Source organism: Camellia sinensis, chromosome 6 (genome assembly GCF_055761805.1).
Source record: "Camellia sinensis isolate YWXY chromosome 6, ASM5576180v1, whole genome shotgun sequence".
NCBI lineage: Eukaryota > Viridiplantae > Streptophyta > Magnoliopsida > Ericales > Theaceae > Camellia > Camellia sinensis.
This window is the reverse complement of record NC_138966.1, coordinates 41,940,495-41,958,150: the sequence shown is the minus strand read 5'-3', so window position 1 is coordinate 41,958,150 and position 17,656 is coordinate 41,940,495. Positions and strand designations below refer to the sequence as shown.

The 17,656-nt window shown below is 40.5% G+C and overlaps 1 protein-coding gene across 1 annotated transcript in view; it reads right to left on the bottom strand.

Moving 5' to 3' along the window:
- Positions 1-17,065, bottom strand: part of LOC145793274 (uncharacterized) — a 31,797-nt gene extending 14,732 nt beyond the window's left edge. The window contains exons 1-6 of the mRNA XM_082876059.1: positions 13,849-17,065; positions 13,333-13,767; positions 12,590-12,669; positions 11,924-12,172; positions 11,516-11,755; positions 10,109-10,234 (exon numbers count right to left, since the gene is read on the bottom strand). Of these exons, the coding sequence (XP_082732185.1) occupies positions 10,109-10,234; positions 11,516-11,755; positions 11,924-12,172; positions 12,590-12,669; positions 13,333-13,767; positions 13,849-17,065 (4,347 nt within the window). The remainder of the gene's footprint in view (positions 1-10,108; positions 10,235-11,515; positions 11,756-11,923; positions 12,173-12,589; positions 12,670-13,332; positions 13,768-13,848) is intronic.
- Between the last annotated feature and the right edge of the window lie 591 nt (positions 17,066-17,656).

The following is a 17,656-nucleotide window of genomic DNA, read 5'->3' as shown; positions in this document are numbered from 1 at the left end:
TGCCCAAACAAGTACTACTGTGGTGGCTGCAATGACGCCAACCCCCTCTCCTATTGTAACAGTACCAGTAAATCACGGTAAAAAGCCAGAGAAGTTCTCAGGAACTGACTTTAAAAGATGGTAACAGAAAATGTTGTTCTATTTTACAACTCTAAACCTGGCTCGTTTCCTCCGTGAAGATGCTCCTATCCTGAAAGAGGATGAAATCGACCGACAAGTGGTTGCTGTGGTTGATGCTTGGAAATATGCCGATTTCCTTTGCTGGAGCTACATGTTGAACGGACTTGACAACACATTATACAACGTCTACAGTCCTATCAAGACAGTAAAAAAACTTTGTGAGTCTTTGGAGAAAAAGTACAAAACGGAAGATGCCGGCTTAAAAAAATTTGTGGTTAGCAAAATCCTGGATTTTGTAATGGTTAATTCAAAAACTGTGATCAACCATGCTCAAGATTTCCAACTCATTCTGCATGATATTCACGCAGAAGGCATGTCTCTCAGTGAATCCTTCCAAGTTGTAGCCTTAATTGAAAAATTACCAAAAGGCTTGAAGGAATTCAAGAACTACCTCAAACATAAGCACAAAGAAATTTCTATGGACGAATTAATTGTGCGTTTGAAGATTGAGGAAGACAACAGCAATTCTGAAAAGTGGGCTGGTAAGCATCCTATGGAGTCTAAGGCAAATGTGGTGGAACATGCTTCAAAAACCAAGAAATAAAAGTCTTCTGAAGAAAGTTCATCACAAGGCTTTAAAGGGGGAAAAATAAAAAGTACAAGTTTAATGGCAAATGTTACATCTGTGACAAAGAGGGACATCGGGTCAAAGATTGCCGTAGCAAAGGGAAAAGTAAAAAAAGAACAAGTAAGAAGCCTGTTCAAGCCCACATAACTGAAGTGGACAATATTTCCAATGATATAGATGATATCAATCTTTCTACAGTTGTTTTCGAGGCAAATCTTTTCAGAAATCCTAAAGAATGGTGGGTGGACACTGGTGCTACTCGACATATCTGTGCTGACAAAAAGATGTTCACATCTTATTCTACAGTGGACAATGGTGAACAACTTTTTATGGGCAACTCCTCAACTTCCAAAGTTGAAGGACAAGGAAAGATTGTACTTAAGATGACATCTGGAAAGGAACTCACTCTCAACAATGTGCTGCATGTACCGGACATTCGCAAGAATTTAGTTTCCGGATCTTTGTTGAGTAAGAATGGGTTTAGGCTAGTTTTTGAAAGTGACAAGTTTGTACTTACCAAAAATGGGATGTATGTAGGAAAATGTTACATGTCTGATAGCCTTTTCAAGTTAAATGTAATGACCGTTGTACCCTCAATTATTAATAATAATACATCTTATTCTTACTTGCTTGAGTCTTCAAATTTATGACATGGTAGACTAGGATATATTAATTAAGGATTTTTGCGTAGATTAATTTATATGGAATGTTTACCTAAATTTGACATTGATTCAAATCATAAATGTGAAATTTGTGTTAAGGCAAAATTATCTAAAACTCATTTTCATTCAATTGAAAGAAGTACGGAATCACTTGAATTAATTCATAGTGACATTTGTGATTTTAAATCAATTCAAACTAGAGGTGGGAAAAAGTATTTTATCACTTTTATAGATGACTATACTAGATATAGTTATGTTTATTTAATTCGAACCAAGGATGAAGCTTTGAAAACTTTCATTCAATATAAGAATGAAGTTGAAAAATCAACTTGGTAAGAAAATCAAGAAACTTAGAAGTGATAGAGGTGGTGAATATGAATCACCTTTTGGTGAGTTTTGTAAAGAACATGGAATAATTCATCATACCACCGCTCCTTACTCACCTCAGCAAAATGGAATTGCTGAAAGGAAAAATAGGACTTTAAAAGAAATGATGAATGCCATGTTAATCAGTTCTGGATTACCTCAGAACTTGTGGGGGGGAAGTAATACTTTCTGCTAATTATATACTTAATAAAGTACCCCGAAAGAAAGTGAATCAAACACCTTATTGTAACATGCCCGGGTGGTACCCGTGCGCGTTAAACAGTTCGGACCCCCGAGATCTCTTTGATCTATTCTCACAAGTGCAATGTGAAACATAGATGAGAGTCCAGATTTGGCAACTTTTATTGAAAATCCATTTTATTGCAATTTTGTCAAAAATGGACTGCGTCATCAGATCTCAGAGTCGCCACCTAATATTTATTTTGGGAAAATTAGGAAACCCATAACTCGTGCCAAGGCCACTGTTCGTCGTAACCAAGGATGCTTGGCTCGGAACCTTAGGTATGAGAGGGGAAGGTCAATAATGAGCACCCCCGCCCACCCGATCAAAGATCGGCCTTTACTAACCATGATATGAATTTTATTTTATTTATATGTTCATGTTCTGATTAGTTAATAAATCCTAAAATTTACTATGTGAAGCATACAAGTATAGACTATGCCATTCATTTTGGAACAATTTGATATCATGCATTTTGAAAGAGTTTTGACGATGTACAACCCAAATAAATTGAGTTTACAAGCATGAAAAATCAACATCATTCCAAATTAAGCGACACAACCTCCATCCACTGGCATTCATAGAGTTATATCACATAAGCAACTAGCCTCATGGTAGAATGCTGGACATAGTAAGAAAAACACACACACACGGGATGCTAAAGCATAAAAACTCACATGTTGGATGACCCGCGAACAAGCTACAAAACAAAGTTAGTAAAACATGCATGATCTTATATACAAAATCCTAATGCAATTCACTCATGAGATGCAACTAAAGATTCGGCTTCTAAAATATGATATGTGAATCATCTCAAGAACGTGAGGTAGCGCACATAATCACATAGGAATTGATTAAATCCACAAATGCAAACTTAGCCGAATCAAGATGCATGAAACATGGATGCAAAACATAACTATGATGAAAAATAAATATGATGTTTATGTACAAATAAAGAAAGCAAGTAAAAGAACGGGATAGAAAGAAGCGGGGCGGGGAATTATTACAACGCTCTGAATAAATTATTACAAACCAGATAAGAGAGAGAGAAAGGAATATTACAACAAAATAAAAACCTCACAAACTCTCAAAATAAAATAAAATAAAATAAAATAAAATAAAATAAAGAAACTTCATGTGCGCCGGAAAATGTTTTGCTTGACGTAGGAAGACTGCTCCGTTCTGTTTGGGGAAACTTATTTTTTGCGGGAGCACTATTCATCCCGAGGTACTATTCATTGCCGGAAGTTACTATTCATCATGACAATTACTATTCACCTTTCTTGATCGTTATTCATCTTACCGGGCATTTTTTTCATCCGCTGTTACTATTCATCGCCGGAGGTACTATTCATCGATGGGGCTACTATTCATCGTCGGAGTTACTATTCACCGCCGGAAGTTACTATTTACCGCCGGAGGTTACTATTCACCACCGATCACTATTCATTTGGCGGGGTCACATCTTTTAACAAATTAGGTGGTTCGACCAACCATTTAAAGTGATAAAATTACAACAATTTATAAATAGCAAATTACAACATTTTATGTAAATTACAACAGTTTATATACAACTGTAAATTACAGCAGATAAAGTAATAAAATTAGGTGGTTCAACCGACCATTTAAAGCGATAAAATTACAACAATTTATAAATAGTAAACTACAACATTTTATGTAAATTACAACAGTTTATATACAACCGTAAATTACAGCAGATAAAGTAGTAAAAATAGGTGGTTCAACCGACCATTTAAAGCGATAAAAAAAATTATGAAAAACAATAAATAAAGTACTTAAACAAATTATATCACATTTTGAAATTAAATGAAAGTTTGCGAAAACTCACCTTTCGGGGACATGATGAATTTTCTGATTCACAAACTTTCTTTTGATTACCCTCAAGTCTGTGGAATGTGTTCTCAATTCTCAGTCAAAATTTGGAATTACAACTTTAACGGTTCCTTCTTTCTGATTCTTTTTCTCTCAAAATTCCCTCGCACCAATTCCCTTTTTTTTTTTATTCTCTCTCCCAATTTTTTTTGACTCTTCTCATCTCTCCCTTGCCAAAATCCTCCCTTCCTTCTCTGATCTTCCCCCTTTTATAGAAAATAATTGTAAGAAAAGGACAAAAGAAGAAACGGTGGTAGGAGTTGATTTCAAAAGATGCACAGTAAAATTACTATGCACTTTACAATATAATAATATATAAAAGAGATTATTAGCATAAATACATGTACAAATACCCAGAAAAATATATAACAACACACAAATACGTAAAATTAAAATACATGGACTAATAAAATATATTTTAGTAGGCCAAATATGCAACATAATTTGACCAAAGCGGGTCAAAAGGCACAGAAAACAAAAAAAACGCACGATGGGAGTGTAGTGAATTTTTTTTTTAAATGAGGAATAATACCTTATATAATATAATATTATATATATACAAAAGTATGGTGCGTGGGTGAAACCAGGCTACTGAATAAATTTAATAAAATATTATATAATAATATAACATAATATATATATATATATAATATATAATACATAATAAAAGGAAAGAAAATGGAGAAGGATTCTAAAATAATTTGGCAAAAACAGGTGTAAGACTAGGATTAAAGTTTATATTCCATCTTTTTACTGAGAATTTTGTGAGATAGCATATTCCTGTTTTCATCATTGAGTAATCAAAAGAAAGCGCCCAAGTCTTAGGGCCGGTCAAAATGGGGTGTCTACAGTTGCCCCTCTTTGACAGAGCTCAAAGTCATTTCATGACGTGAGTGAATGTCAAAGCCCAAAGACGACCCTTTTGACAAGGCCGTAAGACTTGGGCAAGCAAACAAGATGCAATGCAAGTGGTTGAACCCGAAGGTTGCCTACGTATCCTTTTGCAAGGAATCAAACCAGCGTAGTTCAGGGGCAGAATGGAAATGATATGCTCAAAATGCAGTTTGAAGGTTGGACTTACACGCTTCGCGAAGCCAGTTGTTTGAAAATTCATGATTATGCAATGCAATACAATGCCATGGAGTGATGATAAAGAGATGAAGATGACAACAATGAAAGGCAAGTTTCGTGCAAATGATATGAAACATAACAGGGGGTGCATTGCATTAAATGTGCCACAAGATCACATACAAATGTGTCACAACATAATTTTAACCGAGTGAAACAACTGCCTAACGCGTCTCACACGAAAGGAGGAATGGCGGTACAACCAACAATCTCATACGGAGAGGAAGAAGGTTTTAGCCAAGTAGAAAATGACAATGGTGTAACCAACAGGCGTACCTAACCGTATTTTATACGGAGAGGGGGAAGGTTTTAACCAGAGAAAATGACAATGGTGTAACCAACAGGCGTATCTCAACGTATTTTATACGGAGAGAGGGAAGGTTTTAACCAATGAGAATGACAATGGTGTAACCAACAGGCGTACCTAACCGTATTTTATACGGAGAGGGGGAAGGTTTTAACCAGAGAAAATGACAATGGTGTAACCAACAGGCGTATCTCAACGTATTTTATACGAAGAGAGGGAAGGTTTTAACCAATGAGAATGACAATGGTGTAACCAACAGGCATATCTCAGCGTATTTTATACGGAGAGAGGGAAGGTTTTAACCAAGGAGAACAACAATGGTGTAACCAACAAGCGTACCTAACCGTATTTTATACGGAGAGGGGGAAGGTTTTAACCAAGGAGAACAACAATGGTGTAACCAACAAGCGTACCTAACCATATTTTATACGGAGAGGGGGAAGGTTTTAACCAAGTAGAAAATGACAATGGTGTAACCAACAAGCGTACCTAACCGTATTTTATACGGAGAGGGGGAAGGTTTTAACCAAGTAGAAAATGACAATGGTGTAACCAACAGGCGTATCTCAACGTATTTTATACGAAGAGAGGGAAGGTTTTAACCAATGAGAATGACAATGGTGTAACCAACAGGCGTACCTAACCGTATTTTATACGGAGAGGGGGAAGGTTTTAACCAAGTAGAAAATGACAATGGTGTAACCAACAGGCGTATCTCAACGTATTTTATACGAAGAGAGGGAAGGTTTTAACCAATGAGAATGACAATGGTGTAACCAACAGGCGTATCTCAACGTATTTTATACGAAGAGAGGGAAGGTTTTAACCAATGAGAATGACAATGGTGTAACCAACAGGCGTACCTAACCGTATTTTATACGGAGAGGGGGAAGGTTTTAACCAGAGAAAATCACAATGGTGTAACCAACAGGCGTATCTCAACGTATTTTATACGAAGAGAGGGAAGGTTTTAACCAATGAGAATGACAATGGTGTAACCAACAAGCGTACCTAACCGTATTTTATACGGAGAGGGGGAAGGTTTTAACCAATGAGAATGACAATGGTGTAACCAACAGGCGTACCTAACCGTATTTTATACGGATAGGGGGAAGGTTTTAACCAAGTAAACGTCACATCCTAACGCGTTTCACGTGAAAGGAGTAAAGGTGGATTCGAAATCCAAACGCGTCTCATGCAAGTGAAAGAAGGTATGGTAGAATGACAAAGGGTAACCTCTACATGTAGAAGCCACCGATGCTGCATTTCTTCCTGATCATATTCACAACTTTCCCTATTCTCCAACGGGGTGACAGACTAGGTTGGTTCAGTATCCAGAATTGAGGCGCATACACGCTACCTCAACCTATGGGGCTGCCATACAGATTTCAAGCCGGGGATACACCCCTGGGTATTTAAACCAGACTTTAGTCTCGGAAATTCCAAACCTTTTGCATTCTAGGCATCGCCATTCGAACTCTAGTTTCCACCGTCGCAGTTGGTCTCCTAGGAACTCATTGCAATCACAGGCAGGTGGCTATACCAGACCATCTGAAGTCGTTCGGGCACGACAAACACCAAAGGAATTGCACCTTTAGAGGATTTAAGGTCTCCTAGACCAAGGGAGTGCACAAGATGGTGCGATGCGCAAGATAGCGCAATTAAATTGAATTTGTACAAGACAGTGCGATGCCCAAGATAGGGTGATTGAATTTGATGATGCACAAGACAGTGCGATGCCCAAGACAAGGCAATTGAATCTGATGCGTTTATGTGGTAGGTGCATAAAGTGAGATTATTGTGCGATAGATGCACAGAATGAAGGAATTGTATGTTCGAACCAAATTCCATATACATATACCATGTATAGACAAAGTACATACAAATACGACAATATACACAGACATGCATATACGGTATACATATATTCATATACAGACAAAAATACACACAGATATGTACATACGGTATACATATATACATATACAGATATGTACAGACATATACAAAGACATACGGATATATACATAGATATATACGGTATATGACAGCGTGCGTACGCAAAACACACAAAAAGAAAGGATAAACACAAAATGCATGGATACGGGGGTTCGACCCTCTGATCTTAAGCTTAGTTTCCTAGTCCTCAACCACTGAACCAAACCACTCTTGTGACAAAATATGCAAACAAATATATAGATATATATATATATATATATGTAGGCATACGAGACATATATATATATATATATATATATAACCAAAAGAAAACAAAAGAAACATTTGTTATGGGATTCGAACCCCTGACCTCGGGCTCAGCCTTCCATCCTTCAAACATCGAATTAGACCACTAAACCTAAGCCACACTTGTGACCAAAATGTTCAAACAAATATATATAATACATAGATATACAATATATATACATATATGTATAAATATACAACTCTCCCGCCTCTCTCTCTATTTTTGTCTCACTCTCTCTTCCGTCATCTTCTTCGAGCGTTGTGTCTGGCACACGATTTCAACAATCGCGGCGCCTGATCGACAGGCTATCCCATCTTGCCCCGATTGTCAATGATCATCTCGGCCTTCTTCCCTCTTTGTCTTCTCCTTCGCTCTCTTCTTAAGTTAAGGCCTGCGAGAGAGAAGCAGAGCCAAAGCCTGCAAACTTTCTCTGCCACCAATCTGCAACCTCTTTCTTTTGCATTACTCTTCTTTGCCATGGCTTCTTCACACGGTTCTCTCACTCTTTTTCCAGACCTGAACGAGTCCACGATAGAGATGACCGATTCTGACTCTCCTGAACCTCAACCACGAGCTCCTCCTCCTTCCCCTGTTTTCAACTTTCCAGCGATGTCAGTTGAACAAATCATGGCGGCACAGTCTGACATCGAAGCAAACTCGTATACGCTGAGGTCATGTGTAGAGACCGTGACAGCGGTCTCCAACTTGTCCCGTCGGCTGCAGAACAGGCTGTGTGAGGTACATCGGTTAAATGCACAACTCTCCCTCCTCCAACGTATGTACAAAGACGCTCGGGTAGAAATTGGTGTGCTGAAAAAACAGAACAAAGAATTGAAACGACTGACGACCTCCGTGACTCGATTCGGAGTTTCTTCGCACAACCAATTTGATGGCCGGCGAGGAATAATCTCCTTTGGAAGTTCTGCCAAGGCTGAGGCAGAGTCTTCAAAAGCTTCGAAGGAGTAAAGATGAAACGAGGCAGCTGATGGTAAAGTTAGGCAATGAAACTGTGTGCAAATGAAGCCGGTTGTAATCTTCTCCGCCGAGCTGCTGCCGAAAAACTGAGAAGATGCTACTCTCTCTCTTTTTGGTTTTCTTATTTTTGTTGTTGTTGTTGTTGTTTGTTTTTTTTTTTTTTTTTTTTTTTTTTTTTTTTAGGAGTGAGCACTTATAGCTTCAACTCCTTTTTGTACAACTTTGATCGGGGTTGATCCCTGGCATTTAATAAAACAAGTTTGCTCTACAAATCTGGATAGCATGAATGGCACAACACTGAACCTAAAAATCATTTTGTTTTAAACTTGAAAATGGTTGCATTTTAGTGAATTCTGAACTGAATATTGAGCCTATCACTGACCAAAACACAAAACACAACTTAATGAAATGAAAATGAAACAAAAACCATTCCAAAACACACCCTTTTGCGCTTGTCGGAGCAAAATGAACGCAAAATAGAGTAACACCAGTCGATCGCCCGACGGAAAAGCATTGTCGGCGACAACTACTGTGCATTTTTCGGTGATTGCTTGATTAAGGTGACGAGAACTCGATAGTGTGGATAAAAGACAGAAAGCCTAACTCAACTGTGCCCCTAGTTCATCACTTTTCCTTCTTCTTCTTCTTTTTTTTTTTTTTTTTTTTTTTTTTTTTGTTTTTCCCTTTCTGCTAAAGCGATTTTGATCAACATGAGAGGTAAATTAGCACACTTGTTCCATTTTCTACCTTGAAATCATATAAGCCAAATTATGAGCACTGAAAATTTTCTCTTTTTTGGTCCAAAGGATGGTCTGAGTTTTGAAAAATGGAATAATTTTTGAGAAAATCAGTCAACTTCATTAAGAGTCCTCAAAATCTATTTTTGCAAATGACCACTACTCGATCAACATGAAATCAACCCTTGAGATGTACACTTGAATTCATCTTGTGACTGAACTCGTCTGAAGGAGAAATAGGACAACTGAATCAAATGGGGACGAGCCATTAAATATGGATAGCCGAGTCGAATAAAGATACACCAATCAAACATGGACGAGATGAGTGAGTTGACAAATGATTAAGGCCGAACTTCAAGATGAAGCTGCCTACGTATCCCAAAGATCGGAATCAGGCCATACGTAGTTCCGGTTAAGGTTCACTCGGGTATTGACACTCTCCTTTTGTGCTCTAACTTTTGCCAAAGTCGCCCTTTCGGGTTTTCAACCTTGCGAGCTTTTCATCATTTTCATTTTTTTTTTTTTTTTTTTTTTTTTTTTTGCTCTAACTTTTGCCTGGGTCGCCCTTTCAGGTTTTCGGCCCAGTGAGCCTCTCAAGGGTAGTACTTCTTTAGCTTGTCCATGTTGATTGGTTGTGAGAACTCCAAACCATCCAAATCCATGAGAATGACTGCTCCTCCTGACCAGATTGATTTAATGATGTATGGACCCGTCCAATTGGGTCTAAACTTGCCCCTAGGATCGTGAATAGGAGCTCGGTTGTCTTTCAACACTAAGTCCCCTTCCCTCAAATTCCTGGATCTAACCTTTTTGTTGAATGCTCTGGCAATCCTGCGTTGATACCCCTGAATGTGGTATAACGCCTTCAACCTTCGCTCATCAAACAAAAATAGTTCCTCAAATCGGTTCTGTTTCCAATCAGCTTCTGTTATCTGACATTCAGCCATAATCCTTAATGAAGGCACTTCCAACTCAATCGGCAAAACAGCCTCCATTCCATATACCAAAGAGTAAGGGGTTGCCCCTGTAGATGTTCGGATTGATGTCCTGTATCCCCAAAGTGCAAAAGGAAACTTCTCTGGCCAATCTTTATAAGTTTCTACCATCTTACACAGAATATTCTTGATGTTTTTATTTGCAGCTTCAACGGCTCCATTGGTTTGTGGCCTGTAAGTTGATGACTTGTGAAAAGCCACGTTATACTTCCCAAGTAGAACTGCCACTTCTCCTTTGAAATGTGAGCCATTGTCTGAAATTAATTCGTTTGGCACCCCGTATCTGCAGATAATGTTGTTCTTGATAAATTTGGCCACATGTGATGTTTTCAACACTGAATATGACTGTGCTTCAACCCATTTGGTAAAATAGTCAATGGCAACCAAGATGAACTGATGCCCATTTGAACCTTTCGGTGTGACTGCCCCGATGACATCTATGCCCCAAACTGAGAAAGGCCAAGGCGAAGTCATGTTGTAGAGTTTTGATGGCGGGATGTTCACGCGATTGGCATGGATTTGACATTTGTGGCATCGCCTAACAAAGTTGATACAATCACTTTCCATGGTTAACCAGTAGTATCCTTGTCTAAGGATTTTTCTAGCTAGCATTATACCGTTCATATGGGCTCCACACTCTCCTCCATGGATGGCCTCCATGATACATTTTGCCTCTTCTTCTTCTACACATAGCTTGTGCATTCCCAGATGCCCTCTCTTATATAACTTATCTCCACAAATGACAAATTGAGTGGCAAGACGCCGTATCCCCCTTTTGTCTTTGGTGTTTGCCCCTTGTGGATATGTACCGCTTTCCAGAAAATTCCAAATATCAAAGTACCAAGGGTTTTCATCTTGAACTTCTTCCATTGCGGCTATCATTTCATATGCGGGGGTGTACCTTTGTTCTATAAGGATCGGACGCATCTTGACCCCGACCGGTATATCTATCATTGATGCTAAGGTTGCGAACGCATCAGCAAATCGGTTGTTCTCTCTTACCAAGTGCGTAAAAGTCAGTTTTTCGAACCTCGGGATCAACATGTCCAAGGTTTGATGGTAGACTTTCATTTTTTCCTCTTTAACTTTCCAATCTCCGTTGGCTTGAGAGACGACCAAGTTTGAGTCCCCGATCACATCCAACCTTATTGCCCCTAGTTCCAGGGCTGCTTCCAATCCAGCAATGCATGCCTCATACTCTGCTTGGTTATTAGATACCCTGAATTGGAGTTTGAAAGCTAAGGGGATATGGGAATCATCCGGCGCTATGAGCAACACGCCTATTCCATAGCCAAATTGATTAGACGCTCCATCAAAGTACAACTTCCAAGTGTCTTCTTCTATCTGCATGACCTCTTCATCTGGGAATGAGTACTCCACATCTTCTTCTCCTTCAATTGGGTGATCAGCCAAAAATTCTGCTACAGCCCTTCCTTTGACAGATTTGCGAGTGACATACTTAAGGTCAAATTCAGAAAGCAAGAGTAACCAACGAGCTAGCCTACCGGTAAGAGCTGGTTTCTCAAAGAGATATTTGATGGGGTCTAATCTTGAAACCAGAATTACCGAATTAGCTAACAAGTAGTGTCTCAACTTCTTGGTGGCCCAAACCAAAGCCAAGCAAGCCTTTTCCAAGGAAGCATAGCGGATCTCGTAGTCAAGCATCTTCTTACTCAAGTAGTAGATGGCTTTCTCCACTTTCTCATCTGACTCTTGCGCAAGCATACACCCCATGGTTGATTCAGTCACTGATAAATACAAAATTAGCGGTTTTCCTGGCTCGGGCGGTGATAACACAGGTGGATTCCGCAGATACTGCTTGACTTGCTCAAATGCAAACTGACATCGATTATTCCATTGGAACTTCTTCCCTTTCTTTAGGAGACCAAACAGTGGTTCACAAGTCAAGGTTAGCTTTGAAATAAACCTCCTTATGAATTGCACCTTTCCTAGAAAACCTCGCACCTCTTTTTCAGTCATTGGTGGCGGCATTTCTAAGATGGCCTTAATTTTAGATGGATCAACTTCGATTCCCCGTTGTGTGATCAGAAATCCTAACATCTTACCCGCAGTTACCCCAAAGGTGCATTTTTGTGGATTTAGCCTTAGCTTGTATTCCCTAATTCTCTCAAAGAATTTCTTCAAGGCAGTGTAATGGCTTTCCCGATCTTTGGACTTGACAATCATGTCATCTACGTACACCTCAACTTCCTTGTGGATCATATCATGCAAAAGAGTGGTAGCAGCTCTCTGGTAAGTAGCCCCGGCATTCTTCAAACCGAATGGCATAACCCTGTAGCAGTATGTCCCCCATGGTGTGGTAAATGCTGTCTTTTCTCTGTCCTCTGGAGCCATAAGGATTTGGTTATACCCTGAAAAACCATCCATGAATGACAGTAAAGCATGTCCTGCAGTGAAGTCTACCAATTCGTCGATATGTGGCAATGGGAAATCATCTTTTGGGCTAGCCTTATTCAAATCCCGGAAGTCAACACAAACTCGGATTCTGCCGTCTTTCTTCGGAACTGGCACAATATTGGCTAACCAAGTAGGATATTCTGATACTAGCAAAAAACCAGCATTGATTTGCTTAGTAACCTCTTCTTTAATTTTTAAGGCCCAATCAGGACGAATTCTGCGAAGCTTCTGTTTGACAGGTCGGGCCCCAGGGTCGAGAGGGATCCTATGCTGTACAATCTCAGGGTCAATTCCTGGCATGTCTTCGTAGGACCATGCAAAAACATCTTTGAATTCTGTTAATAAAGCAACTAATTGTTCACGTTCCTCTGAAGACAATGTAGAACCAATTTGAATCAAGCGAGGATCTTTTTCAGTACTCACATTTACAGAAACAATTTCATCCACTAATGGCTTAGCGCGCCTTTCTTCCTCTCAGTCGATTAAATTTTTCAAAGCCCGAGGGATTTCTTCCTCTTCGTTTTTATCAAAATTTTGAAAATTTTGGTCAATATTATGAACTATGGGCACAGAAAAGTAAGCGGAAATCACATCTTCATTCAAAGCCTCGGGCTCACAAGTTGCAACAGACTCAAAAGAGAAAGAAAAAGAAGACTCAGACATTTTAGACAAACTTAAATCTGCTTCTAACCCCACAGGCCCACCAAACTCAGACTCAACAGCCAATTCAGAACTCTCAATACAACTCTTTTCAAAATGCCAATTTATTTGTGAGCCATTCACCGCATCCATGATGAAGCTTGAACAGTCAGCAGGTACCTCTTCCCCGATCACGGCAATGGTCATATCCCCCAAATTCATTGGTTCAGCGTTAGTATGTGATTCTATCAGTAAGTCAGCCAGTGTTAGACCCAGAACCTCCTCTATGCTGCTTTCGGAGCTGACTTCTCTATCTTGTCTGATGTCGATACTAGGATCTACCCCCTCCTCATCACTGTCAGAAAGCTGATGATCGAAGAAGATCTCAAACCCAGGATATCTCTTTTTCTCCACTTGATCAATCCAGGGCTCAGGGAAACCACAGAAAGGGAAGTCTTCTCCTTGGCGGACAAAGCGTCCGTTCAAGGTCCCACGAATTGGCTTATGAACTAACTCAAACTGCTGCCCGGTTCTCTTGGCCTTGATCCTCTCCCTGATCTCTTCAGTTTTCCTTTTCCAGTCATCAACTGTGGGTGCATACCCCAGTCCGAATGCATGTGGGTTATGAGGTACTTCACTGGCTGTAGTAATACTTTTCCTGCCACTTTGTCCCAATCCCATCCCTGGAATGTGACCTAGTTTACTCATGAAATAGATTGATTGGGCACTGACGTATACACCTTCATCTTCTGCCATGAGCGTTTGAACTAGCTGGGCCTCTGCCAATGTAAAACCTGATAGGAATACATCTTCTTCCCCATGCTGCATTTCTAGTAGTGGTGTTGTGACTTCTGGGGGAGGATGAATGGATGAATTTCCGAAGACAGTGGCAATTCCTCCGCCGTATGGGTACTTTACCAATTGATGTAATGTGGATGATACAGCTTTTATCTGATGAAGCCAGGGCCTTCCCAATAGCAAGTTGAATGTTGCGGGAACATCCATGACATGAAATTCAGCTTCGTGCTCAGATGGACCCACTGCTATTTGTACTTTGATTGTCCCCATCACTTCCCGACTAGTATTATCATAGGCCCGGATCAATTGAGTAGTGGGCGTGAAATCTTCCGGCTTTAGCCCGATTGCATAAGCAGTGCGTGTAGGGCAAACATTGATGGCTGATCCGGTGTCAATCAGAACAATCGGTATCCATTTCTTTCTGCATTCCAGTGATACGTACAGAGGCTTATTATGTCCCGATCCTTCTTGTGGCAACTCTTTGTCAGCAAAAGTTATTGCTGGGATTGTTTCTCTCGGGGTGATTAATGACACTAATTGCTCAGGAGTGGTGTCAATTGACAGCTTAGCCTTGCTCAACATTGACAACATTGCCTGTCGATGTTCTCGAGAAGCCATGAGAAGACCCCAAATAGAAATGTTTGCTTGGATCTTTTTCAGTTGTTTTAGAACCAGGTCTTCTTCTACCTCTTTCTCTTTTTCTTTCTCTTTCTCTTTCTCTACCTCTTTATCTTTGCCAGAGGGTTCTCCTTGGTCTAGATGTGGAGGCTTGAAGTAGCGCCCACTCCTAGTCAAATGATCAATTTCGTCTGCATACCAAGTCTCATCCGGCACATGGTTTACCCATTCATCATCAGTATGGGCCAGCTGTAGGTCATTATCATCCCACCATTCGCCTTCGTTGACTGAAAGGCAATTATCTAGCGTTGCTTGAATCATTCCAACAGTATGCTCTAACTGGCTTTCTGGTTCTTCTTCTCTTCCTTTGGACCTCTTTCCTTTACCACATTTAACAGGTTTCCCGAAATCAAGTCTTAGTTTATCCCCTTTTCTTTCAGTTTGTTCAGCAGAAGTTTCATCATTGCTTGACCAACTGTGACTGTAATTCTCCGGTTCCCACCATGCCCTCTGCACATTCTCAAGATCTAATTCTTCAAAGAAATGAAGATTAGCCAAGTCCTCCTCTAGGTCGGCCAAATCATCCAACCCCTGTTCAAGTACATCATCTCTGACAACATTGATAGAAAATGAGTCAGGCAGATCAACTTCAAGCTTTAGTTGACCATTGGGAATAATATACCGGCTAGGATCATACTTTTTCTCTGATAGTTTGCCAGCCTCAAGCATAGGTACTACCACCACAGGGTTTTTGGGTTTTGGCTGGGTTGGAGGTGCATCCATCATGCATAACTCAATGCCTTCAGGAATATATACCTCAGGTTTTGGTAAATGAGTAGGTGTGATATAGATACTGGGGTTGAAGGTGGATGAAAGTGTATGGATGAGGTTAAGATGAGGAGGTGATGGAACTCTGTCATGGGGTGGCAACGGGTTAGTAGTGACGTTGGGTTTTGGCGGTTGTGGGGGAGCTATGACTTTATTGTCTATGAGATCTTGGATCTTATGTTGGAGACGAAAGCAACGATCTGTGTCATGTCCTGGTTGTTGGTGGAAAGCACAGTGTTTGGTAGGGTCATGTTTGGCTGGGAGAGGTTCGGGAAGAGGTCGGGGGTCCAAAGGTGTCAAGTACCCTCTTTTTATCAAGATGTTCATTGCTTTAGAGAGTGACATATAGAGAGGAGTGAATGTTCTACTTGGAGCTCGGGTTGTGTTTTGCAGGCCAGCATGAGCAAAGGGATCGGCTATTTTAGTGGTGGTGGCAACCAAGTTGATTTCAGAGGGTTTCACAGCTGTGCTACCACTGGTGGTAGTATTGGAACTGCGACCAAAAGGTTTCCGAACAGGTTCCTTATCATCAATAATTCCCTGTTTGATGGCATCCTCTATCTGAACCCCTATCTCTTTTAAGTCATTAAAAGTGAAGAGCGGGAGGACTATCATTTTTTGTAACATCTTTCCATGTAGATTTCTGACTATCATACGAATTTGGTCCTTTTCAAGTGGTCTGTTGGTCATCATTGCTGCTTTTGCCCTCCATCTGGTGATAAAGGTCATGAAACTTTCATTGGGCTCTTGACGGGTGGCTTCTAATTCCCGAGTAGTCACTTCAATCTGGGTGTTATAAGCATACTGGGTGATAAAGGCCCCGGCTAACTCTTCCCAACTTTGTTTTACCGAGTCCTCTAACTTGGCGTACCAGATGGCAGCCACTCCTGACAAAGTTCGTCCGAATAAAGAGAGCTTTTGCGGACGAGTCAAACCCATAGGCTTTAAGACATCAGAGAATAGGCGAATGTGCACCATTGGGTCACCGGAGCCATCAAACCTATCAATGTGTGGCATTTTAAACCGTTCTGGCAACTTCACAGCTGTCTCAGTGTACCCGTCTTCGATGTCCGGGATTGAATTGACTCCTTGTGCCTTTTTGAAAAGTTTTTCCAACTTGGCCAGCTTCAACATAGTTGAGTCAGACTCAGGTGCTTCAGAGGGATGGAGCCCTCCCACTGGTTGTGGAAGAGGAAATGATCCTCCTGAAGTTTGTGCAGGAACCCTCAGATCTTCTGGTGAATTAGGTTCAGGAAACTCGTCAACCGGTGGAGGTGGAGGCGGAACTGGCTGAGTCACCGGAGGTGGTTGAGTAATGGATGCCCCAGATGAGTGTTGCAGTTCAGCAAGAGTATTGCCTTGAGCAGCAAGAGTAGTGCCTTGGGCAGAAACCGTAGTGGCAACAATATCCATGCTCCGTTGAAGGCCCAGTAGTATGTCTGCTATATTTTCTGGAATTTGAGCCATCACTGATTCTGGTGAGTTAAGTGGTGATGATCTAGCAGGTGAAGAAGGGGTATTCTGGACAGTTGATGAAGCTTTTGCTTTTCTTCGTGTAACCGGTGGCAAAGAAACTAACACTGGCTGACCCTGAACCAAATCTGTACTTTTGCAAAGTCTACCAACGCGGGTCCACAGAACTTGGGGGATATTAGACCTTTCGGAAGCTATAGTGCTCGACTACCTTGCTGAAACAAAATGGGACCCCCAATCAGAATTTCATCAGCATCCCAGCTCAACTGATTACTGCTAACTCATGTTGAAAAAAAACTGAACTCAACCACACAAGTTGAAATGACTGAACCACTCATCTGAATCTAAGAATCCCCATACATTGCGCATAACACATAGCATGAAAGAGAACAAACACCCCTATGGGGGCTAGGGTTACCCTGTCCTAACTTTGAAATGATCTAGGGTTTCACTATTCAAACAAGCGGCATCATACATCCTAGAAATGAGAGAGCATCCTGTCCTAATTTTGGAAGGTACTAGAGCTCATTATATGCACAAGGTTGGCTCTACTCTAGGGGTTGAAGTCAATGTGACGTTACCAAA